Source organism: Eriocheir sinensis, chromosome 17, assembly GCF_024679095.1.
Source record: "Eriocheir sinensis breed Jianghai 21 chromosome 17, ASM2467909v1, whole genome shotgun sequence".
In the NCBI taxonomy this organism is placed as follows: Eukaryota; Metazoa; Arthropoda; class Malacostraca; order Decapoda; family Varunidae; genus Eriocheir; species Eriocheir sinensis.
In genome coordinates, this window is record NC_066525.1 from 21,286,419 (window position 1) to 21,314,390 (window position 27,972).

The 27,972-nt window shown below is 45.5% G+C and overlaps 1 protein-coding gene across 1 annotated transcript in view; it reads right to left on the bottom strand.

The window, feature by feature from the left end:
* The window catches only part of LOC127000131 (uncharacterized), a 109,862-nt gene that overhangs the window by 5,475 nt on the left and 76,415 nt on the right, over positions 1–27,972 (bottom strand). Inside the window, exons 4-5 of the mRNA XM_050863550.1 lie at positions 24,402–24,581; positions 6,958–7,263 (exon numbers count right to left, since the gene is read on the bottom strand). Coding sequence (XP_050719507.1) covers positions 6,958–7,263; positions 24,402–24,581 — 486 coding nt within the window. The remainder of the gene's footprint in view (positions 1–6,957; positions 7,264–24,401; positions 24,582–27,972) is intronic.

Here is a 27,972-nt window from a genome sequence, read left to right on the forward strand (position 1 = left end):
CCACACCTGCATGGCCACACACCTGCACGCTCACAAACCTGCATGTAATATACACGCACCACCTTAAATATAACACTTAAAAAACTAGCGTGCACGCCCATACACCTGCACGCCCATACACCTGCACGCCCACACACATTGCACGCCCACACCTGCACGCCCACACACCCGGACGCCCAAACATCTCCACGCCACACACATTGCACGCCCACACCCACACGCCCAAACACCTGCACACCAACACATATTGCACGCCCACACCTGCACGCCCACACATCCGCACGCCCACACCTGCACGCCCACATGCCCGCACGCCCACACCTGCACGGCCACACACCAACACGCCCACACCTGTACGGCCACACACCAACACGCCCACACCCACACACACCTGTACACGGCACACACACCAACACACCCACACCACCACAAATACAACACGCCCAGCGTGCACGGCCACACAGCTACACGTCCACACCTGCACAACCACACACCTACACGCCCACACCTACACGCCCATGCCTGCCGGCCACACACCAACACTCCCACACTTGCACGCCTACACACCTACACGCCCACACCTGCACGGCCACACACCAACACGCCCACACCTGCACGCCCACACACCTGCACGCCTACACACCTACACGCCCACACCTGCACGGCCACACACCAACACGCCCACACCTGTACGGCCACACACCAACACGCCCACACCTACACGCCTGCACACCTACACGCCCACACCTGCACGGCCACACACCAACACGCCCACACCTGCACAGATACACACCAACACGCCCAAACCTGCACGGCCACACAGCTACACGCACACACCTGCACGGCCACACACCTGCACGTCCACACCTACACGCCCATGCCTGCCGGCCACACACCAACACGCCCACACTTGCACGCCTACACACCTACACGCCCACACCTGCACGCCCACACACCTGAACGCCTACACACCGGGAAGATGCCTACCGGCGCAACAGGCAACAACGTAAAAATAAAAAAAAACCCTAAACGACCACACCTGCACGGCCACACACCAACACACCCACACCTGCACGCCTACACACCTACACGCCCACACCTGCACGGCCACACACCTGCACGAACACACCTACACGCCCACACCTGCACGCCTACACACCTACACGCCCACACCTGCAAGTCCATACACCTGCACGCCTACACACCTACACGCCCACACACCAACACGCCCACACCTGCACGCCCACACACCTGCAAGCCTACACACCTACACGCCCACACCTGCACGGCCACACACCTACACGCCCACACCTACACGCCCACACCTGCACGGCCACACACCTACACGCCCACACCTGCACGGCCACACACCTGCACGCCTACACCTACACGACCCACACCTGCACGGCCACACACCTGCACGCCCAAACCTGCGCGCCCAACCCTACACGCCCACACCTGCACGGCCACACACCTGGACGCCCACACCTGCACGCCCACAAACCTGCATGTAATATTCACGCACCACCTTAACTATAACGCTTAAAAAAACTAACATGCACGCCCATACACCTGCACGCCCACACACATTGCACGCCCACACCTGCACGTCCACACACCCGCACGCTCAAACATCTGCACGCCCACACACATTGCACGCCCACACCTGCACGACCACACACATTGCACGCCCACACCTGCACGCCCACACACCCGCACGCCCACACCTGCACTCCCACACCTGCACGCCCACACACCTGCACCCCCCCACCTGCACGCCCACACACCCGCACGCCCACACCTGCGCGCCCACACACCCGCACGCCCACACCCGCACGCCCACACACATTGCACGCCCACACCTGCACGCCCACACACCTGCACGCCCACTTTTGCACGCCCACACCTGCACTCCCACACACCTGCACCCCCACACCTGCACGCCCACACACCCGCACGCCCACACCTGCGCGCCCACACACCCGCACGCCCACACCCGCACGCCCACACCCGCACGCCCACACCTGCACGCCTACACACCCTCACCTGCACGCCTACACACCTTCACCCCCACACCTGCAAGCCCACACCCGCACGCCCACACCTGCACGCCCACACACCCGCATGCCCACACCTGCACTCCCACACCCCTGCACGCCCACACCTGCACGCCCACACACCCGCACGCCCAAACACCTGCACGCCCACACACATTGCACGCCAACTCCTGCACGCCCACACTCCCGCACGCCCACACCTGCACGCCCACACACCTGCACGCCCACACCTGCACGCTCACACACCCGCACGCCCAAACACCTGCACACCCACACATATTGCACGTCCACACCTGCACGCCCACATCCACACGCCCAAACACCTGCACGCCCACACACATTGCACGCCCACACCTGCACGCCCATACCCGCACGACCAAACACCTGCACGCCTACACACATTGCACGCCCACACCTGCACGCCCACACCCGCACGACCAAACACGTGCACGCTCACACACATTACACGCCAGGTGCAGCTTGAGAATCCTTTTGTTGGAGTTCACACAAGATCTGATCCTCCTCACTGTGCACTTTAATTAAAGGATCAAGTTGCAGTTCTCTTCTCTTGCTTGAGAGAGAGAGAGAGAGAGAGAGAGAGAGAGAGAGAGAGAGAGAGAGAGAGAGAGAGAGAGAGAGAGAGAGAGAGAGAGAGAGAGAGAGAGAGAGAGAGAGAGAGAGAGAGAGAGAGAGAGAGAGAGAGGGGGGGGCCCAGGTGTCCGGGAGAACACCTGGCCCTCTATATGGAAGGAGGCCTGCGTGGTGCTGGTCACAAAAAAGGGCCAGATCTTGATCCTGCCACAGGCCTATCTCCCTCCGTCTGTAGTTGGAAAAATCTTCGAGAGAATAGTGGTGGAGGCCATCGCCCGCCACCTGAGAACAACGCCTCATCACTGACCAGCAGTTTGAGTTCAGATCTGGCTGCTCCACGTCAGACTTTCTGCTTCTCCTCTCCAGGGATTGGCAGGACTCACTCAGACACCGGCCTGGATACCATTGTCGTCGCTCTCGACATCGCGGTGCTTTTTGACCGGGTGTGGCACGCGGGCTTGCTGGAGAAGCTTGCCAAAGGCATCCAAGGACACCTGCTGATGCTGATGAGCGACTACCAAGGAAGAAGCCTTCCTTACGTCGTCGTCGGCGGCCAGCAGTCCAAGGACCCTCAGGGTGCCTCAGTCCCTCAGGGGATCTGTGCTGGACCTGTCCTCTTTTGTTTTGCCCTGAGAAGACCCAGGCGATTGTGATCTCTCGGTCCCCGGGAGCTTCACAAGCTCTCAAAGAAAAGAGGATATTTGGCTCCGTCACCCTCCCGCTCCAAGATTACATCAGAATCCTCGGAGTGGATTCAGACCGAGAGCTGCTCTTCGATTGCCATCTGAAAGACGACGCCCACCAAGCTTCCATTCGAGTCTCTGCTCTTCGTAGAGTGGCTAATTTCTCGACAAGCGAGGAATTATGCTCTCACAAGGCCCAGGTAAGATCCACCTGGAGTACGGGGTTTGACCTGGATGTCCAGCGTTGCCACACCTGCAGAGACTGGACAAGGTGGAGCGACGGTGCAGCGACTGTTACAGGAGAACAGCCCCAGCCGCCCCTCAGGATATTATACATCTAGACACTCTGAGCACCGTGGACTTCGCTGCGCTGATAGTGTTTCACAAGGCCAAGGTAGTACAAGGAGTACCACACCTGGTGAGACTGACGCTCCCCCCGTGACATGTGAAAAATACGAGAACAGTACTCTTCAGTCACTATCAGGTCGGGGTGCCGAGGTCACGCGCCAGCCAGCACCAACGGACCTTCACCTCGAGGGTGTCCCGCCTGTGGAACACATTCACTGCAGCAGGGCCAACAGTGAGGGAAATGTCCACCCAGCAGGTAAAAAGTGGCTGCTCACAGGTGGCGAAGAACATGCCCCACACCACTAGTGATGCTAATACACATTGAGCAAGTGTAAAGGGCTTTTAAAATAATGCGAGAAAAGTGACATTTTAAGCCCTAAAAGTGCACAGGGAAACATATGCTGGAACGATCGCATAAAGTGTCGTCGGCGAAATACAAATATGTTGTGTACTAGAGAGAGAGAGAGAGAGAGAGAGAGAGAGAGAGAGAGAGAGAGAGAGAGAGAGAGAGAGAGAGAGAGAGAGAGAGAGAGAGAGAGAGAGAGAGAGAGAGAGAGAGAGAGAGAGAGAGAGAGAGAGAGAGAGAGAGAGAGAGAGAGAGAGAGAGAGAGAGAGAGAGAGAGAGAGAGAGAGAGAGAGAGAGAGAGAGAGAGAGAGAGAGAGAGAGAGAGAGAGAGAGAGAGAGAGAGAGAGAGACGCAGTGTTCAAAACATTTCTCGTATTTCATTTTCTTTCACATTTTACCTTCCACAGAAATCACTTAATTGATAGAAAATGACTTATTGCTAACAGTAGCTTGTATATTTGATAATTTGCTTTTGTTATTACTTGAACGTTTTCGTGTTTTTTTTTTTTTTAATGGATTACTGCGTCGAAGTTTAATTTACAAATCACCTACTTAATCTTCTTTATCGTACTTTCTTTCTTTCATTGATAACACTTATTCCTAGCGTAGTCGAGAGCAAGGAATTTAACAACCTTCTTGAACTAATCATTTATTTTTGTCTGAATTTATTTCTTTTCCTTTTTTTCTTCTTATTTTTTCTTTTTATCGTTTTTATCTTTCCGTTTGTTTTCATATTTTCCCATCTCCACGAACCAGAGAGTGAGTCATTGATCGTCTTGTTAGTTTAATTCTATTTTTTTTTTCGCGAGGGTCAGTCTTCTTTAACTCATTTATTTATCTTTTTTTGTATTTCTCTCATTCTTCGGCTGACAATTTCATTTTTTTTTCTCATCTCTGTTGCATCTTCACCAGCCAGAGAGGGAGTCATTGATCGTCTTCATAGTTTAATTTCATATCTGTTCTTTTTTTGCGTGAGTCTCAGTCCACTTTTTCATGTGTCGTAATTCCACGAAGCCGGAAAACTTTTATCACATTAAGTTTAATTCAATATTTGTGCATTTTCCTTTAGGGAATTATACTTTTTTCTTCTTTTGTAATATTTTGGACAGTTCCTAAGACAGACTTTTGCACTTTTTTTTTGTATGATTTTTTTGTTTTTGTTTTTTTGCATATTTTCATTTATCGAACTTTATTAGAATCCAAAACCAGTGCTTACGTTAATATTTTTTTGCACCTTTTTATATTTTAATTTCATAGTTTTCAATCTTTTTTTGTTCATTTTTATCGCATATTCACAAAGTTGAAAATCACTGATCACTTTACTTTCATATCCACTTTTTTTTCTGCTAAGTATTTTTTTCTCATTTTTCTCATTTACTTCTTTGGTCTCTGATAATTATTTGTACATCTTTTTCCGGAGTTTCAATTTTTTTATGATTTTCAATCTTTCAGTTTTTTTTATCAATCCTTTTTATGTTTTCAGCCTTACAATCGTTTTCAATTTTTAAGTTATTGTCCCGGTAGTTTCTTTCTTTTTTTCTCATTTGATGTTTTACGTTCTTCTGATTTTTTTTACATCATCGTTTTTCGTGGGTTTCAATACTCTTTTTTTTTTCTCAGTATTCTCATATTTATCGTATTTCCACTAAACCGACAATAATTGATCAGATTTGCACCTAAATTTCATCCCAGCACGTTTCTCTCCTCTAGAGTATCCAATACTTTTTTCTCTTTTTTTCAAATATTCTCGTTTAGATTTGCGCAATATACGTTTCCCTTCCATTTTTTCTTTTCAGTTCTTTTTTTTCTTTTATTCATCTTTTTTCATCATTTTAATATTTCTATATGAACCTCTTCTACTCTCTGTCACCTGTTTCATCGTGCACCTTTTATTTCCTCTCATTAATCTTTTTCATTAAGCACATACTTTTTTTTATTCATTATCTCGTATGTTTTACCTTTCATTCAATATTTTTTCCTGTCGCACATTTTCAATGAATCATCTTTTTCAACTCGTCTTTTCATTTTCTTATATTTTCAGCATTTCATTAACTTTTTTTCTTGTCAGTCACCATTTTCAGCGTTCTCATCACTTTTTATCACAAACATTTCTTGGCATTCACTATATTGTCATTTATCTTTGTATTCTCTTGTTTACATTCAGTCTTTTCCACACTTTCAGAGCGACAAGTAAAAAAACACACACGTGATCTGCGTTTCATTATCAAGTCTAAGTTTACGAAAAAAGCAGAGACCAAAAACATCATATCCAAGTTACGTGATTTTACATTCTATCTCTCTCTCTCTGCCTCTCTATTTCGCTCTGCCTGGCGAGTGTATGTATGTATGTATGTATGTATGTATGAACGTTTATGTATGAACGTTTATGTATTCACGTGACTGGCTGATGAAGTAGAAAGGTACACACTGATGAATACACTGTTCACACGACCTTAAAATCATATGTAACATTGTGTATTATGTGTGTGTGTGTGTGTGTGTGTGTGTGTGTGTGTGTGTGTGCGCGCATGTAGCGTAATCAAGAGAGCAGGAAAGAGCAACACATTTTTACACATGAATGAGGGAGGAGGGACAACAAACACGATAGATGCACAGTTTTCCTCTTCACACCCCGCAACACACCACCGCAACACACCACCCCAGATAACCAACACAAAAAGACAGGAGGAAGAGGATAGATCATAGCACGTGGGCTTCGGAACTCTGAATGGCCGGTGATGGTGCCTTCAGGAGGAGGAAGAGGAGTAGGAAGAAGAGCAGGAGGAGGAGGAAGAGGAAGAAAAGGAGGAGGTTGTATAGGATGCCAAAGAGGAGAAGGATGGCGTTTAGGAGACGAGGGAGAAGGAAGAGTATAAGGGATTGTAGGATGCAAGGAAAGGAGTATAGTTACCCAAGGCTATCCTCAAATCACCTCCCAACTCCTGTTTTCTTAAGAGCGTGACCCCAAGGACTCTGTTTCCATCCCTCGCGGCGACTGTTAACGATCCTTCTGCTGCTTTACTAGTCTGAGAGGCGTCCTGAAGGCCACTCGTACCCCTGACGGCGCTGGGGAGCACTAGACACAGGGTCAGGAGAGTCCAGAGGCACCACGTTCTCCCCCCGTCGCGCCCCAGCAGACGGTGAAACCCCAGCAGGAGCAGCAGGAGGCCTGGCGTTCCTTGGGTGGACGTCTGGGCCCAGCTCGGTTGGGGGTCGTTTTGGAGCTCAGCTGGAGCCTCTTCTGGGGGAGAGGAATGAGGATCAAGGGCATGCAGCGATGGGGAAAGGAAGGATTAAAGTTATAGAGAAGATCAAAAAGGAAAAAGCTCGAAGATAATTGATAAGGCAATACGGTTGATCTTAGATACGAACAAAGAATGATCATGAAGATGTAAAATTAATAGTGGATTGATTTTATGACATCCCATTCCCATGGGAAGATCTTAGGCTGGTTTAGCGTCCCGTTCGGTTCCGACCTAGAAAATTTTAAGAACGGGGTCAGTCGTGGTCGACAACACTTCATCTCATACCGTCTTTGGCCTGAACGTGTCCCCACGGCGCCGGACCCCGACTCCCCCCGACAGAAGTCGGGGCCAAGCGTGGGTCTGCTTGCGTCAGGCAGGGGTCCGCCGCCGGCTATGTTGCACGAATAGTCCCGCTTGACAGGACCAAACGGGACCCAGGCGGAGCCCTGTCTGATGGGGCCTTTTTATTTTTTCATTTTTTTTTTTTACGTGTTAGCCTATAGCGCCGGTAGACTTTCTTCAGGGGCCTGGTGGTCGGCCTAAGCCCGTTATGGCGCAGGCAAGTGTTTTTAGTGGCACCAGTTATTCTTGGCTCATGCTGCCCCCCGGAGCCCATTCTTGATTCACTTGGACGGTTTCCTCAGGAGTCCGGGTGGGTGGTCTTCAGGACAGTATGTGGGTAACCTTAGGCCACTCGGAGGTGAATGATAAATCCCAGGTGGTGGCGGTGGATTCGAACCCGCGTCGTCCAGAACACGGTGAATGCGGGGCCCGCATACTAACCACTCAGCCACCGCCTCTCCTGATGATGTTGATGATCTGACGTTGCCACGTGGCGCACAATTTTTACGGTTATTTCATGTCGTTTGCATGCCGCCTGACGCCGCCAGATGGAGGCTCACCCCGCTTGGCGGCGTCTGACCCCGCCTGACAACGTTATTATTCCGTTCTCTACTGTTTTTTGACAACCGCCCCGTGCGGCTCATAATTTTTTGGAACATGCTAAAAAAGGCCCTTTTCCCGCCTGCCGCCGCTAGGTGGAGATCCCACGCCCAAGCTAACTTTTACTGCCGATCATGGCCACTATGCCACACGTTTTTTGCTGTTTTCACTGATCGGGACCGAACGAGACGCTAAATCGGCTATGTGTGAACCCACCTTTATACAACTTTTTCTCACAAAAGGAACGGAAAATAATATTGAAAACATTAAAAAATAGATCACACGGAGAACAAAAGAAGGCTAGCATTGAAAACAATAAACGGGAAAGACTCCAAAAGGAGGGAAAAGTAAAAACTGTAAAATGTAGGAAGGAAAACAACAGTGGATCACATAGAAAGCTAAGAAAGGATAAGGGGTTCAGAACAAGAGAAGAAAGAAAAGTAAAAGAAGTAGAACATACAAAGCCAAGAACTCGAAGGAAAACAAGAGATAAAACGATAACAGCAAAGAAGGGGAATAATGTAACGTGAAAGAAAATTAAGAAAAAGTAATAATTCATATAAAAATAAAAAATAAGGACAAGAGATTCAGAAAAAAAGAAGGAAGAGCAGAAGCAGCACACACAAAGATAAGAACGCGAAGGAAGGCAAGAGATAAAGCGCTAAGGTCAAAGAAAAAGATATGATCATGAGGGGTGGAAGGCACGAAAGTCAAGTCAAATAAAGAGGATCAGGGGAACGAAGCGCTTTACGACCTACTGATGACATCCGGCGACCTGCAGGTCGCGGGAGGTCTCACATGGTCGTGCGTGCGATCGTCATGTGTCTCCGTCTGCCGTGCGACCGAAAAGGACGGCTGGCGGTTTTAGGTCCAGCTCTAAAACCTCCAGCCGACCTCTCAGATCGCTGCTTGTCGTAAAAAAGGTTGCCGCCCGGTGGTCAAATGGACTGCGTTTGGACGGCAAGCGGACTGCCACTGGTGGCCGACAGGTGACCATTATCTGTTGAACGGCGACCGGATGGCAAGCGGACGCCGTCTGGTTGCCGTCAGATAGTAGGATGTCGCTGATGTTCGCCGTCCATTTTTCATCTGGCATTGGCTGTGGTCTACGTCTGGCCTTCCACCACAAGGCGAGTTGTGCGGCGACCGGTGGTAGATCAAACCACCCTTGGCCGGATATGAGGTACATTTATGAGCAATTACGTGCCACGCCCCTCAGCCCGTCCGCATATTTACATACTGTACCACAGTACTGCGCAGGGGAGTGAGAACGGGTGGGCAACACCGTTTGAAGGGGTACTCAAACAGACCTCCCCGACACTCACTCGCGCACAACACCTATTTATAGTGTTTTTTCCGTCTTCTTTCGTGAATGTGTGTGTGTGTGTGTGTGTGTGTGTGTGTGAGAGAGAGAGATTTTGGATGAATAGTCTTAAGGTATTAAAATAAATGGGATTTGAAGAAATTACGGCAATATCAGGTTTATATATATATATATATATATATATATATATATATATATATATATATATATATATATATATATATATATATATATATATATATATATATATTATTTACTTATTTTTTTTTTTTTTACGTCGTTGCCTGTTGCGCCGGTAGGCATCTTCCTGGTGGGGCCTGATGGTCGGCCCAAGGCTTCTTCAGGTGGGGCCTGATGGTCCCAGCCTTCTGGCGCAGGCAGTGTTTATATATATATATATATATATATATATATATATATATATATATATATATATATATATATATATATATATATATATATATATATATATATATATATATATATATATATATATATATATATATATATATATATATATATATATATATATATATATATATATATATATATATATATATATATATATATATATATATATATATATATATATATATATATATATATATATATATATATATATGTTACAGTCATTGTGAAATTTGTCATTCGTGAAATGACTAAAACTGTTAATGTCATACGTAATGCCTGTGGAGGTCGTTCAGTTCATGGAATGATTGAAATTTTTGTATTTTCATGAAACGACTGATTTATTGTCATACTTGTTACACTATATGGCTGTTATAAATTAGACAAAATGTGAAGATATATATATATATATATATATATATATATATATATATATATATATATATATATATATATATATATATATATATATATATATATATATATATATATATATATATTATATACACACACACACACACACGAAAGAAGACAGAAAAAAAACACTCTTAGTAGGTGAAGGTGTGCGCGAATGAGTGTCGGGGAGGTCTGTTGAGTACCCCTTCAAACAGTGTCGCTCACCCGTTCTCACTCCCTTGCGCAGTACTGTGGTACAGTTTGTAAAAAAAAAAATATATATATATATATATATATATATATATATATATATATATATATATATATATATATATATATATATATATATATATATATATATATATATATATATATATATATATATATATATATATATATATATATATATATATATATATATATATATATATATATATATATATATATATATATATATATATATATATTTATGTAAATATATATGGCATGGTAGCCTTCGTAGTGGGGCTTGATGGTCGGCCCCAGCCTGTTGTGGCGCAGGCAATTGTTTATAGTGACGCCTTTTTGCATTAGCTCATGCTGCCCCCCGGAACTCCTTCTTGATTCACTTGGACGGTTCCCTCTAGAGTCCGGGTTGATGGATGGTCTTCAGGACTGCATGTGGGTAGTCTTAGGCCACTTGGGGATGACTGAAAAATCCTAGGTGGTAGCGTGGGGATTCGAACCCGCGTCGTCCATCACGCGGTGAATGTGGAGCCCGCATGCTACCACTCAGTTTATATATATATATATATATATATATATATATATATATATATATATATATATATATATATATATATATATATATATATATATATATATATATATATATATATATATATATATATATATATATATATATATATATATATATATATATATATATATATATATATATATATATATATATATATATATATATATATATATATATGTATATGCATATATATATATATATATATATATATATATATATATATTCATATACATATATATATATATGCATATATATATATATATATATATATATATATATATGTATATATAGACACATACACACACACACATACATATATACAAACATATTTGGTATCAAAAGAAAGCAAATTAATTGTATTATTCATAAATGGGAAAAATTGTGTTGAATACTAAATAAAATAAAAATATCATGTATAATTAGGCGCTTAATATACGTTGATTTATATAGTGAAATGATTATATAAAAATAATAACATTTGATATAGATATCTTGAAATAATATTAATACAAGATAGTTAACATATTGAAGTGTTTCATATATGAATTTTTATGCAGATATAGTAATTTTTGTGGCGTCAGGAAGGTATTTCGTCGCGGCGCGTGAAATGAGTCAGATTCGGTGAATTTTCGTCGCGACTTTTGGTCAAGCTCGAGCAAAAACTACTGAAGCTAGGAAGGCATGCTTAATGGCAAATGAAAGCTCTTTTAATACAAATTAATAATCAGAAAATAGATGGAAAGCACTAATAAATAAATAAATAGTTATAAGCAAAAACCAGGACGTGTCCAAATCGCGGCAAAAGGGCCAAAAAACACGCTATTTTGTGACGGCTCGACGACAAAAGTGGAATTGAGCTATCAAAACATCTTTCGAGCTGGTCAAACTACATTACCGAGGAGGGGCTACATGCCAAATTACAGCCTTCTAGAGGCAATAGCAAGGCCACACTAGACAAAAACGGCAAAGTGTCTGGAGTTCGTCAAAATCGCTCTCAAAAGGGTTTACGTTTCGAGCTCTAGCGACGCAACTACTGGGATTAAGTAAATGTTATACATCATATTGGAAAGCACATTGATCAGAGTCGTTTTTTGCAAATGTATTCGATTGTTTACCCTTTCGAGTCGATTTTTGAGCCCGTTATGGCGATTCGCACCAAAGCGGTTGATTTTCCAAAATTCGCGGCTTAATGACGGGGCTGGGGCAAGTTTCCGGTCCAAAATATAGGGTTCACTGTTACTTCTATTACTGCCGCTTCGTTCATAGTGACAGTTTATGGTATTTTGTGTCGGTTCAGGTAGTTTATTGAATTGGAATCCTTGGGAAGGCACTGACTGCTTGGCACTCAATTCCAATTACTTCCTAATGCATCCACGTGTTTTTTTTGGGCAGTAAGCATAACGGTACTAGGATCACTGGCTCGTTAGTAGTTATTAGCGATGTCACGGTAGTTCTGGCGTGGTTATCGTTAGCGAGCACCGCGCCGAGGACAGAACCAGTAACAATGAACGTTTCTTATGTGGCCGTATTTTTCCAGCCCTACATTTCCCGGAGATTATAACTGATGGAATATTAAGCCCGTGCCGTCGCCGCCCGCCTATGGAAAATGCTCCTGAACGAGGCCACAAGTTGGGAGGTAACTCGGGAACGACTCATTGATAATAATACAGCGAATATAACGGCAGCCGCAGGAGAAGCCACCGAATTACACAGGAAATACTGAATAAAGACCCCCTCCTCTTCACACAGTTCCGTCAAGAGTGGCTTAAAAAAACTCGTAAGGATGTATAGGGAATTTGATGGCAGCAGCATAAGGGTCCAGGGAATCACACAGGAACCTTACCCGATCTCACAAGCATAGCGAAAAGGAGAAATATTAAAAAAAGTCACTGAAAGTACTGTAGCGATTTCAAAGGCAATAGCACGAGAATCTTAAAACATCACACAGGAACTAATGAATATCGAGCCTCATCCATCCATCCATAGGGGGGTGCTGGGGTGGTGGAGAGGGAGAAGTAGTTGTTCCCTAGTTTTGCCCTAGTATACACAGTGCCTTCCTTATCACCACAGTTACACTCATAGCACTTATACTACATGCATTAACACATTCGAGGACACAAACAACACACCCACGACAACCACAAACAAGCATTCACACACAACAATCGTTTTCGCTCACCGTGGTTCAGTATTTCGAACGGCACACAAACAACGATACAAAAGCACACAAACGACACACCATCCTTCTCTTGCTGCTTCTATGTGGAGACACGGGCGCTATGGTCAACTCTGGCCCTTATTTCCCCAAGTACCCTTGCCAACTTTGTTGCAAGGCGGGGAGGTGGGGGCAGAGGGCCATCCAGTGTGAATCGTGTCGTGATAGATCCGAGCATGCTGGCTGGTAAAACGTCAGCTGTATCGTTTTTTTCACGCCGACTTACGCTGGACTGCTTGACAATAGCGTCTCGTGGATCTGCATTAGATGCGGCGTACCTAATTTCTCATCCTCATTATTCTCAGCTGATCCTATTCCACTGTTCAATTCCTTCGACACGCTATATCAACATAACATAGACAACCCTGGCACACAACACCTTCTCCTCTTGAACCCCAAACACTCAACACCACTCACCTCTCATAACCCGGCTCCATTTTTCACACCTAGTCCCATAAACACCCACAGACAGGTGCGTTCCTTCCGTACGCCAGACGTGACCCGTCACTCACCTCTCACCACAGCTACTAACACATCCAGGTCTGCCCTATCACCCTCCCCCGATCCTACCCTTAATTCACTTTCCCTAGTCCCTATTTCCTTTTCTTCTCCTTCTTCATCACCTCCTGTTTCACCTCCCTCGTCTACTTCTTCACCCCCTCCCGTTTCTTCTGTATCTTCACCATCCTCACCTCTCCCTTCACTTCCACTACCACCACGTCATAACCACACTTCCCTCCGACTATTAACAATTAATTTCCGTAGTATAAAAAAAAAAAACCCAATTACACCACCTAATCACCACACATAACCCAGACATAATAGTAGGGACTGAGACTTGGTTGACTTCTGACGTTGACAGAAGTGAGCTTTTCCCTCCCCCCTTTAGTATGACCGTTTTTCGTAAGGACCGCCCGACAGACCTCGGCAAAGGTGGCGGTGTTATAATCGCCACCAAGCCGGGTTTTTGTGTTAAGCATGGGCCTGACCTTGACACAGACTGCGAAATCACCTGGGTCCAGTTACAAACCTTCAACTGTAAATCTCTTCTTATTGCTGCTTTTTACAGACCGCTTTCTACTAATACAGACTATTTACACAACCTTCAAATTTATCTTTCACGCATACAGTCAGAAAACACATCTGGATCACAGGTGATTTTAACCTCCCCGACATTGATTGGACTGCAATATCCCCATTTGACCCTCCCGATGCTGACGTCCCCAACCCCATTATTCCCCACACAAACAGACGCCAACTACACGACACATTCATTGACATCATAAATACATTTTCACTTTCACAAACAGTACTCCAGCCAACACGAACACATACTGTAACGCGCCCCGCTGGCAGCGGTGGCCCTTTGACCACAGCACACACACTGGACCTTTTTCTCACCAACAACATTCTTAACATAACAAACACTCAGGTTGTTCCAGGACTTAGTGACCATGACATACTCATCGTTGACGCTGACCTCCGACCGATTAGACATAAACAGAGACCCAGACAGATTTTCCTTTTTTCAAGGGTTGACTTAGACATGATCAAACAAGCCCTAACTGCCTTCAGCACTGACTTTTTTGCGAAAGACCCACACATAAGACCTCCTTCCACCAACTGGAACAACCTGAAACACACCCTACACGCCACAATGAACAGACACATACCACAAAAAATACTTTCTAGTAGGTAAACACTTCCCTGGTTTTCCAGGGATCTACGCAGACAACATCGCAAGAAACAAAGACTCTACAGACGCGCGCAGACATACAACACAACAGATAATTGGACAGCCTACAAAAAACACCAAAAGACATTTTCCAAAAACATAAAAGTAGCGGAACGCAAACACCTTGCAACTTACCTCGCAGACAACGTAAGAAATAACAAAAGAAACTTTTTCAAATTCTTTAAGACGCGCAAACATGACACTAACACGATTTCATCACTTAAAGACAACACTAACACATTAGTAACCAGCCCACAACACAAAGCACAAACACTCAACACACAGTTCCAATCGGAATACACACAAGAACACAACCTGACACCAAACATGCCACACAGCCCCTTCCCCCCCATAGCCCCCCTTGACATTACGACTAACGGAGTACATAAATTACTGGAAGGACTTGTCACAATTAAATCTACTGACCCCGACAACATTCCCGCCTTCATCCTTAAATCCTTTGCCCCCCATCCTTGCCCCCATCCTTCAGGCAATATTCACCCAGTCCCTTTCATCCACCTCATTACCTTCTGACTGGCTTTTGGCAAACATTAGTCCTTTATTCAAGACAGGTGACCGGACTGACCCAGCCAATTATCGCCCCATCTCACTAACATCGCTTCCATGTAAAATTTTCGAAAACATAATACACAAACACATAACACACAAACACATAATGAATCACCTTGACGCAAACAACATCCATACTGACTCACAACACAGCTTTCGACCTAAACGCTCATGTGAATCGCAACTCATTACTACATATTACGACATTACAAGGTTACTTGACCGACGTGACATTAAACAAGTTGACACTATTGTTTTAGATTTTGCCAAAGCCTTCGACAAAGTCCCGTAAAAAAGACTGACATTAAAATAAAAAATACTACGCTATTTCAGGACCTATTCTTCACTGGATCACTGCATTTCTTACTAACAGGACTCAACGTGTTCTTCTTAACGGATCTTCATCTGACACTGTCCCTGTTTTTTTCAGATGTCCCACAAGGCACCGTTCTAGGCCCCCTTCTTTTCCTCCTGTACATTAACGATCTTCCACTGTCAACGCCTAACTCTTCTATTAGACTATTTGCCGACGATAGTTTACTGTTTACGGCAGTAAAGACTACTGACGACTGCAGACTACTACAAAACGACTTGGACGCCCTCGAGCGGTGGGAGCGCACCTGGGAAATGCACCTCCGACCAGACAAATGCAAACTATTAAGACTCACCAGAGCGCACAACTCTTTCCATCACACTTACACTCTCCACAATTCAAATTTAGAATCAGTTCACACACACACAAGTACCTTGGTATCCATCTCTCAACTAACTTGAATTGTAACACTCATATAGATCATATCAGTGCCACAGCCAACAGAACACTGCATGGGGTTCCTGAGGAGGAGTTTACACCTGACACTACACACCTGACATTAAACACATAGCTTATGACACACTTGTGAAACCAACACTGGAATACTGCTCCACGGTGTGGGATCCCCACTCACACAGAAACATTGATAGGTTAGAACAAATCAACACTAAGGCGGCTAGGGTCATTACAAACAATTACACTCGAACGCCTAGAATCACAACACGGATCAAACAACAGATAAACATGGAACCTCTTCACATACGCAGACAAGCACACAGACTTACACTTATGTACAAGATCACAAACACTCACATTGACATTGACCCACATACATACTTACACAACGCAAACAGTCAACGTACTCGTAACACACGCATTCATAATTACCAAATATATCACACTAACACTGACGTATACAAACACTCATACTTTCCACGCACCATACGTGACTGAAACAGCCTCCCTCAGCAGATTTTAGACTGCGGTACAATAGACTCATTCAGAAAACAAATACATACACACTTGTCACCATAACACACCAACACTAACAATTACACTTGATTTGCAGCAGTCACCGCTCAAATTCCGTGCTCCTTCCCCTCAGTGATACTTATGAAAATGTTTAACCTTTCTTGTACTCGTTTATCTTCCACTGTCTGTCTTCGTCCTTCTATTGTTAAATTATACACATTATTCCACACATACACATCAACACTTATGTCACCCACACTTCACAACATTCACACAAGCGCACATACATACAAACACCTTTTCTTTGTGTTTTGTTTGTGTCAATGACCTGTGCGATGTTTTCCAAATAAAGTAACCCTGGCGGATATGACTTTCTCTATCCGTGAACCGATTAGCACTTAGAACACTCGCTACCACCAACGATTGGTGGCCCCTGCAGTGTTGCTATAGTTCAAGGTGGCTTATAACCGGTGCCGCTTCAAGGGCACTCTCTTCCAGAGGGTGGACCTGAGTCAGAAGCATCTGATTCATTCGTCCTACCCTCTCCTGGGGCAATAAATCTCACCTCCGCTGGGGGTTGGTGGGATTGAGCCTCGGGTCGGGAGAAGCATTACGCCGTGGGCGTAGTTGCCACCTTCAGGGTTCTCCCCCACCCTTCCCCAGGCACCCTCTGTGCCCTCCTCCAGACGCCTTCTGCGCCTCCTCCAGACACCCTCTGTGCCCTCCTCCAGACGCCTTCTGCGTCTCCTCCAGGCACCCTCTGTGTGCCTCCTCCAGGCACCCTCTGTACACCTCCTCCAGGCACCTTCTGTGCGCCTCCTCCAGGCACCTTCAGCGCCTCCTCCAGGCATCCTTTGTGCCCCCTCTCCAGGCATCTTCTGTGCCCCATGGTGCTCCTCCCGGCGCTCACCCACCCACCCCCACCCCTCCTCCTTCCTGCCATCCCGCTGGTTCGGCGACTGAGACACGCACACAAGACTCGGTGAACATTCAAACACAGTGCGACACATTACTGAGACACACAGTGCCACACGCTCAGTGTACACGCCATACAGACTCATTGTATACGCCACCACACACCACACAGACTCAGAGAGACACGCAAACACAATGTGACACCCCACTGGGATTACTAGCTGCCCCCTGGATTAACCACCGCCTCCTGGATCTACCACCGCCCTCTTGGATTATCCTACACTTGTGGATCTTTGTGTACAATGCAGTGTGTCCAGCAACAGTTCAGTGCAGCACGTCTCTAGCAACAATTAGTGTCATAGTGTTACCTACTAAGCGTACAGTGTTGTGTTACAGTGCCTTTTTGAGCACTGGTTCACTCCCCGAGCCACAGAGGCCCCTGGCACGTGCCAGCGCCTATAGTACACGCAGTTCGTTCTACTCTCACGGACTGCCGCGTCTCCTGGCACATGCTAGCGCCCCTCACTTTTCAACCCGCTGTGGCCCCCCGGCTCGCTAGCATCTAGCGCCTTCCCACGCAGTCGTTCGACGCACTCACGACTGCCGCGGCCCCTGGCACATGCTAGCGCCCCTCACTCCTCAACCGGCTGTGGCCCCTGGCACGCTGGCATCTAGCGCCTTACCACGCAGTCGTTCGACGCCCTTACGGACTGCCGAGGCCCCTGACACGCTGGCAGCTGGCGCCTTTAACACACGCAGTCGTTCTACTCTCACCGACTGCCGAGGCCCCTGACACGCTGGCAGCTAGCGCCTTCACACGCAGTTCCCTCGACGCACTCTCTGACTGCCGTGGCCCCCGGCGCGTTTACGCCAGTGCCTTTCGCCCATCTCCACGCCGCTCGACTTCACCATACCTGACGACGACATTCAACACTTCCTCTATAACAGCGGTGTCCTTCAGAGCACCACTCTTCTGCTCAGGACCCGTCTACGTGGTTCGCGATTTGGGAGTGCGGATTCAAGCCTTCCAGGATCTATTAAACAGCCAACCACTCAACTCACTTCAGCTCGACTTACCGTAGCTGTCCTCACTGCGCTACTCATCTCAGCTCGACTCACCGTAGCTGTCCCCAGCGCGCTACTCACTTCAGCTCGACTCACTGCAGCTGCACACAACCCTCAACTCACTCCAGCTCGACTCACCATAGCTGTTGTCACCGCACTACTCACTCCAGCTCGACTTACCGTAGCTGTTGTCACTGCACTACTCACTCCAGCTCGACTTACCGTAGCTGTTGTCACTGCACTACTCACTCCAGCTCGACTTACCGTAGCTGTTGTCACTGCACTACTCACTCCAGCAGCTGTCCTCTACTCAGCATAACTTACCGCGCACCTCAACGCAACTCTACTCAGCGCAACTTACCGCGCACCTCAACGCAACTCTACTCAGCGCAACTTACCGCGCACCTCAACGCAACTCTACTCAGCGCAACTCATCACACGACGCTACTCACCGCAACGCAACACCGTCTGCCACAGCGCCCCCGCACCAAGGAAGATTTCGTTCCTCCTTCCTCGTCACTGGGGGAAGGGGGAGTAATCTGTAGCAGTCACCACTCAAATCGTGTGCTCCTTCCCCTCAGTGACACTTAGGAAAATGGGCGCTGCAGAGCAGACTCATTAAGTGGTTTTTTTTTTTTTTTTTACATTGCTGCCTATTGCGCCGGTAGGCTTCTTCCCGGTGGATCCTGATGGTCGGTCCAAGGCTTCATTCCGGTAGGTCCTGATGGTCGGCCCAGCCCGTTCTGGCGCAGGCGAGTGTTTATAGTGGCGCCATCTTGCATTGGCTCATGCTGCCCTCCCAGAGCTCATTTTTGATCCTTGAATCTAGAGTCCGGGTTGATAGGTGGTCTTCTGGACAGCATGTGGGTAGTTTTAAGCCACTCGGCGGCGGCTGAAAAATCCCAGCTTGGTGGCACCGGGCGGGGATTGAACTCGCGTCCTCCTGAACACGAGGCCGTTACTTTGACGACTCAGCCACCGCCTCCCCATGTATTTGTTTTTGTCTTGTCTTGTCGCGTCTTCATTGTTTAACCTTTCTTATACTCGTTTATCTTTCACTGTCTGTCTTCGTCCTTCTATTGCTAAATTATACACATTGTTACACACATACACATCAACACCTATGTCACCCACACTTCACAACATTCTCACAAACGCACATACATACAAACACCTTTTCTTTGTGTTTTGTTTGTGTCAATGACCTGTGCGATGCTTTCCAAATAAAGTAACCCTGGCGGATATGGCTTTCTCTTTCCGTGAACCGATTAGCACTTAGAACACACGCTACCACCAACAGATTCACTTCCCTCCCCTGCACACTCGGCTCCCCCGTCCCCCCAACAACCAACACAAATATGCGTGTTATGCATCTGTGCGGGTGTCCTGCTCATTATTCGTCCAGATCCAGATCCGCATCCCCCTCCGCACCACACAAAGAGGATGTTGCGGATATATGTTATTTATTAAAAAGTCACAGACTTAGAGATCAAAATACAGACTACATTATACAGAGCTTCCTAAGTTGAAGAAAATGAATTCATGCATGTTAATTTTCTACTTAAATTACACCTTCTATTCATTTCCTTTCAAATTTACACAACCTAATGTGTCAAGAATTTTGCGGAAGGGCAGAAGGAAGGAGATAATTTTACATAGTAACTAAATAGTATGTATGTACCTATGTGTAAATTTGTAAAAGTATGTATGTATGTACTGAAATATGTAACTGTATCTACTATATGTAATATTGCGTAGGTATGAAGGGAAGTAGCCTGGCTGGCAGAGAGAGAGAGAGAGAGAGAGAGAGAGAGAGAGAGAGAGAGAGAGAGAGAGAGAGAGAGAGAGAGAGAGAGAGAGAGAGAGAGAGAGAGAGAGAGAGAGAGAGAGAGAGAGAGAGAGAGAGAGAGAGAGAGAGAGAGAGAGAGAGAGAGAGAGAGAGAGAGAGAGAGAGAGAGAGAGAGAGAGATAGAGAGCGAGAGAGAGAGAGAGAGAGAGAGAGAGAGAGAGAGAGAGAGAGAGAGAGAGAGAGAGAGAGAGAGAGAGAGAGAGAGAGAGAGAGAGAGAGAGAGAGTGTTCCGCGCGTGACCCCCGGAGAAAGAGGTCACACCACTGCTGCTGCCCCCCGGGCAAGGGCAAGTCAGGTTAGGCCCGGCGGCGTTCCGAGGCGCCCTGGGTGTAGTGGACCATGACCCCCTCCCCGCTCATCTCCTCGATCTCCAGCTGCATATCGGACCCTTGTGCAGTGGCGTCTCGCTGCGAGGGGGGGGGGAGGGCATATGTCCTGGGCGCAATACTTCGGGGGCGCCAAAGCTAAGAAGATCAACCAGATTTTTGTTCCGCATCCTGATAACACACAACATGTGTGGCTGAAACTCGTCATAAAGCTTTAAAATTACAAAATCATGCAATAGGTAAGCGGTGGCTGAGTGGTTATTGTGCGGGCCTAACATTCACGGCGCCATGGACAACGTAGGTTCGAATCCCCACGCTACCACCTGGGATTTTTCAGTCACTGCCGAGTGGCCTAAGACTACCCACATGCTGTCCAGAAGACCACCCATCAACCCGGACTCTAGAAGATACCGTTCAAGTGATTAAAAAATAAGTTCAAGGGAGTAGCATGAGCCAAGCATAACTGGCGCCACTATAGAAAATTGCCTGTGCCATGAGGGGCTTGGGACGACCACCAGGCGCAAGAAGAAAGCATACCGGCCCTACAGGCCGAGATGTGAAAAAAAAGGAAAGAAAAAAAGCTGCTATTTCTTGAAATACCAAAGTCATGAACACATCCGCATCCGCATCCGCATCCGTGAGGATGTCATAATTTGATATCTGCATCCGCATCCGCATCCGCAGTTTGGTAGAAACTGATATCCGCATCCGCATCCGCATCCGCAAAATATGTAAATATGACATCCGCATACACATCCGCATCCGCGGATCTCTAAAATCTGACATCCGATACATGATTAATATATATATATATATATATATATATATATATATATATATATATATATATATCTATATATATATATATATATATATATATATATATATATATATATATATATATATATATATATTTGCATTTTTTTTCTATTGTTTTCATACCAAGCCAAATATTTCAGAATAAGAATAACCTTCTCTCCAGCTATAAAAATATTAATAATAATGTTCGGCAAAATATATTTATTTTTTTCCTTCTTGTGGACAGCAGCAATCTTGGATATGGAAAAATGCTCAACATTTTCCGCCTCGCCTCCATCGGATTTGGACTAGGAAATGTACAAGATCAGTCATGAAATCGCATATATGTCTTAAAACCAGGTTGCACCTAATCATTGCTCAGACTAACAGCCGTGTCGTAACCCAAGACACAACAATTCTAAAATGGTCTTCCACTTCGTACACTAGTTACGTTATCCCGAGTTTTTGGTCATTCTCTAAGGCCCCGTTCACACTGTGTCGACTCTGGGCCACGACAACCCAGCGACTCGGGGTATATGAGGTCTTGGGTGTGAAATCTCGATGTAGGAGGGTCGCATAAGGTCGGAAAGACTATGTGCGACCCTTTTATATCAACATTTCACACCCAAGACCTCGTGTTCTCGGAGTCGCTGGTTTGTCGTGGCCCGGAATCGGCACAGTGTGAGCGGGGCTTAACACAATCCTTCTTAGCCCCGTATTTTCAAACACTTTCGGCTCTCACAAGAAATATTTCCAAAGAGGATTAGCCGAGGTCCCATGAATGTTTTTTTACTTTCACGGCAAATAAGCCTTGTCAAACTATTACAATACAATACTTAGCGGTATCCTTGGCCCAGGGTTCGACTCACGCCTGGGGTTAGATAGTGTCCCAGCGCCCCAGCATACACGCGAGGAGTGGGGCCCGGGGGAAATCTTGCGAAGGTAGCAAGTGCAGTGCCGCGTGTTGCTGCCGACCCTGTGTGTATTTCACCACGGCCTGATCACGTGTTGAACTCGTAATCGCCAGCAGGTACCCTCTCGACATGAGCAAGTGCTCTTTATCGTCGATCTCTGGGTACTGCCAGGACCTCACACACCACACACCCCATCCCCCTTGCTCAAGGGGTGACAGTAACCACTCCTAGTCAACGGAAAGAATCCGGCCTGAGTGGGCTGGAACCACCGCCCTGTGAGACCGTGTAGCCTGGCAGCGCAGCGCTCTAACCAGCTGCGCCACGGTGTGTGTGTGTGTGTGTGTGTGTGTGTGTGTGTGTGTGTGTGTGTGTGTGTGTGTGTGTGTGTCGGGTTTTGATGTTCGTCCCTCTACGCTGGAAATAATGATAATGTAGTCTGATAATCTCTCTGCCAGGTCCTTCAAGTTGGAACAAGGAATAAGAAGTTCGATTACGAAATGCGCGTTCAATGCGTTAAGGACTTGGGGGTCAAAATCGCGTCAAACCTCAAATTCTCACAGCAATGCATCGATGCAGCAAATAAATAAAGAGAAGATGTTGCCACTTAAAACAGTTGCCTGCGCCATGACGGGCTGGGGCCGAATACCATCCAGGCCCCTCGAGCAAGCCTACAGGCGAAATAGGCGGAGACGTAAAAAAAAAAAAAAATAAATAAAATAAAAGCAAACAGAATGTTGGGCTTCATTAAAAGAAACTTTTTATTCAAGAATAGAGATGTAAAACTTCCCTCTACAATAGTTTAGTCAGACCCCACTTGGAATATGCGGTAAAGTTTTGGTCTCCCCACCATGCAAAGGACATTGCTAAATTAGGTGTTCAGCGTCGGGCAGCAAAAATGATCCCTTCCTTGCGCAACAAATCTTACAAAGAAAGGCTTTCCACCCTTAACATGTTCTCTCTTGAGAAACGTCGCCTCCGAGCAAAACTGATCGAATGTTTTAAAATACTTAATGGTTTCACGAATGTAGACAGATCAACATTGTTTATGATCGATGACACTTTGCGTACGAGGAACAATGGCGTAAAACTCAAATGTAGACAAGTAAATTCAGACTGCACCATTTTTTTCTTCACCAACGTTGTAGTGCGAGAATGGAATAAGCTCCCACCGTCAGTGGTCCAGTGTAACACGATTGACTCCTTCAAAAACAAGCTCGACCGTCACTTCCTTCAACTTAATATTAACTAGAGTTGAATGCAACGTTTTCGAGCCTTCTGATTAATGTAGAATCACTTGGGTTTAAGGACAGACCACCTAGTCTGTACCATGGGGTCTGTGTGGTCTGATTTTCTATCTATGTAAATCTCTCTCTCTCTCTCTCTCTCTCTCTCTCTCTCTCTCTCTCTCTCTCTCTCTCTCTCTCTCTCTCTCTCTCTCTCTCTCTCTCTCTCTCTCTCTCTTTAAATATACATACCTATCACACACACACACACACACACACTTACCTTATCCACCCCTCCTCCCCTCCCACCCCCTCCCTTCCCCCCTTCCCCCTACCACCTCCCCTCTCCCCTCCCGCCCACACCCACCGTCGAGCACGTGGACGGACACCGAGGCGGGCGTGGCGTGCACGGGCGCGCACGTGTAGTTCCCGGCGTCCCTCCAGGTGGCGTGGGTGAGCAGGAGCCAGCTGGTGCCCGAGTTCTTGTCCGTCACCAGCTGCACGCCGCCCCGACCCCCGGCGTTGATCTCCACCAGCTCCTCCTTGGCTGCGGGGAGGAGAGAGGAGATGGATATGACTGTGACTGGTTTGTTGAGGAGAAAATAGGAAGAGATATTGACGGTGGTTTGTACGTAAAGAAGAAAAGAGAAGTTGTAACTGAGAGGAGGAGAGAAAAGTTACAAATGATCGTTATTTGGCTGAGGGAATAAAATAGGATCTGTAATTGATGGTGATTTGTCTGTGGAGGATATAATATGAGTTGTAATTGATCGTGCTTTTACCGGTGAACAAAGGGAGAATAAGAGAAACAAATTGTGATTGATCCCCATGTCTTCTTGTTTGTGAGACCCCGATTCGTTGAGGAGAAAGAATAAGAGGAGGAGGAGAACGTTGATAAATATGAGGAATGGGAGGAACGTGTAATTGCTGGTGCTGAAAGGGGATGGACTTTGATGCTTCTAAAAGAGGAAAAAATGGAGGGTAATGGTGATGGGTTAAAGGAGACTGAGAAGAATGGGAATGGTTGAAAAAAAAGTTTAATCGATTAAATAAGAAATATGAGTGTAGATATACAGGAAAGTCATGATGAAGAAAAGGAAAAAAAAAAAGTGAAAGGAAATAGCGCTGTTTTCTTTCTACCATTTTTGGGGGGTTGGACAAGTAGGACGTATTACGTAAGATAAATAAATGACTCCATGATTTAACGAGCACTCAGGTGGCCAAGATACGTAATTAAGTAACTAGCCAGGTGCATAGGCAGACTGCATACCGTAGACACACAGCACAGCCTGAACGTGATCAAATTGCTTCAGCCAGTAAGCTCCGCCCCAAGCCACAACATTTTCATATCATTGATCACCCAAAGCAAGCTACGCCACCTCATCATAGAATATGGAGAAAGAAGCGAGAAGAAGGAGTAAGAAGAAGAGGGAAGATGAGGAGTAAGAGAAAGAGGATGACTAGAAAAAAGGTGAGGAGAAAGGGAAAGAAGACGAGGAGAAAAGATAAGATAAATAATAAGCTTGAAAATGAAGATGAGATACAGGATGAGGAGAGGAAGAGAAAAGGAGAAAGATGGGAAGGAGAGAATATAAAAGGGAGAAAGAAGATGAGTATAAAGTTACCCTCCACTCTTTCTTTCTTAACTTGGTTCAGAAGAATAGAATTGAGCTCTATGTGAAGAAGGATCAGAAGGCGGAGGAGAAAGGAGATAAGAAAGAGTGGAATGATTAATAGTTTCGATCATGGCTATTGACTTCCACTATCTCCTCTTTGTCCTTCGTTTAAGGGATTGGAGGAATATTTTGAAAGATTTCAGGGGATTGCAAAAGTTATGATGCATTGAGGAGGATCAGGAGGAGGCGGAGGAGGAGGAGGAGGAGGAGGAGGAGGAGGAGGAGGAGAAATTAATTTCTTAAAGCGTATGGCGGACAAAAATTTACCCACAAACAAGGAATGCTTCTCGGGATATTAGAAAGCTAGTGGATGGAAAATAAACCAAGCCCAACGTGTTAACTAAGAACCTCGGTTCGAACCCCTCTCTGAACACCTCTTCCACTACTGGCAAGTCCCCCTAAGCACTTTCCACTTCCAGTATCACCAGGCGTCATTCAAAGGATGGAAACACGAAATAATATTAAGGTGTTTAAATTCCCCTTATTAGTCCATCCTTGTTCTCCTCCTAACACAGTTTTCACACCTAGTGACTTCATCTTCCACCTATTAAGCCTCCTTCTAAAGGATCTTATTTCTATCATTACTGCGCCTCGTGAAGAGAAAGAAACACTAATATTAATACCAAAAAATATTACTCTTGGAAAAATAATATTAATACTACTACTAATAAAAATTAACTTGAAAAATAATTGTGATAAATACTAATGATAAATATTAATAAAAAATACTACCATTCTAAAATACCAAAAGATACTATTACAATCACTTTTCCCTCGTCGTCTCTAACTACTCAACAACGACCACGGTAGGAGTTTTTCTACTTGAGCTCCCCCTCGCGGTGCACCTTTACCCCCTGAACGCGCTCTCCTCACACCTCGCAGCTTGAGCCACCATCAAAGTTCCCTTCTGAACAATCAAGTTTCCATTATCGCTGAGCTCGTAAAGAAAAGAGACTAAAACAAGCTGGATTTTTTTCCCCTCTCATCTCCTTCCTCTTACACCCAAACGACCTTAACCACCGGAAAAGTTATATCTAAACACTCTTATACCTGTTATCATTGCGCTCGTAAAACAAATGCTGAATAGACGACAGACTGTAATTCAAGTTCGAATTCTCTTTCTTCTACTTTTTCCACGTTTTCAACACCCTTGTTTTACACCCAGTAACCTCAAACCACCAGGAAAGTTATCTATAAACATTCTTATACCCGTTATCATTGCGCTTGTGATGAACAAACTTGCTAAAGATGCGACAAAAGCTACGGTGTTAATAAATAGCTACAAAATGCCAAAAAAAAGACTTTTCATACCAATTAAGACTTTTTATCTGAACACATTTTTTTCTATAGTTTTAATGTTGCTGCAAAATGCTACAGGGCGCAATGAAAAAAACAGTACATAATAGTTACCGAGGTTCGAGTCTCCTCTCTCAACAGCTTTTTTTTCACTCGCTATTTGTCCCATCACTACCCTCAGGACGGTACTGAATGCAAAAACAATGATTACGACAACAGCTCTTTGGTACAGATTCCCCTCCTAGCACTTCCTTTGACCTCTTAGCACCTCCATTCCCTCTTAGCGTCCTCTATCGTTACTACCCCAACAAAGCCACTCAATGCAAAGTAACAACGCATACCATAACAGCTCATTGGTTCAGATTCCCCTCCTATCACCTCCTTTGACCTCTTAGCACCTCCTTCCCCATCTTAATAGCCTTCTTTCTCTCTTAACAACCTCCACCGTTACCACCCTAGCAAAGCCACTGAATACAAAATAACAACACATCCCATAACAGGTCATTGGTTCATATTCCCCTCCTAACACGTCCTTTCACTTCTTAGCAACTCTTTGCTCTTCTTTAGCAGCCTCCTTTCACACCAAACGGACTCGAATCCCTAAAAGAAAAGTAAGCTGAACACAAAGATTACAATGTAGGAGACTCGGTTCGAATTCTCCTTAATACCTCTCGTTACCTTCCTATGAACATTTAATTCCTTTTATTATTACACCCCGTTGTAAAAATACGTGAAAACTGCAAAATTATAAAGACCTCATTATACAAAGGTTCGAATCCCCCCCCCACACCCTCTTTTCGCACCTAAGGCCCTAAAAGATGTCGCCCGTGAACACTATTACTTTTATTATTACGCTCAACTGTTAAAAGAAAAACGTGAATAAGGTAAAATAACAAAGGCTATACTACAAACGGGTTCGAGTCTCTCTCCTAACACCCCTTTTTCACACCAAAGACTCCTAAAACA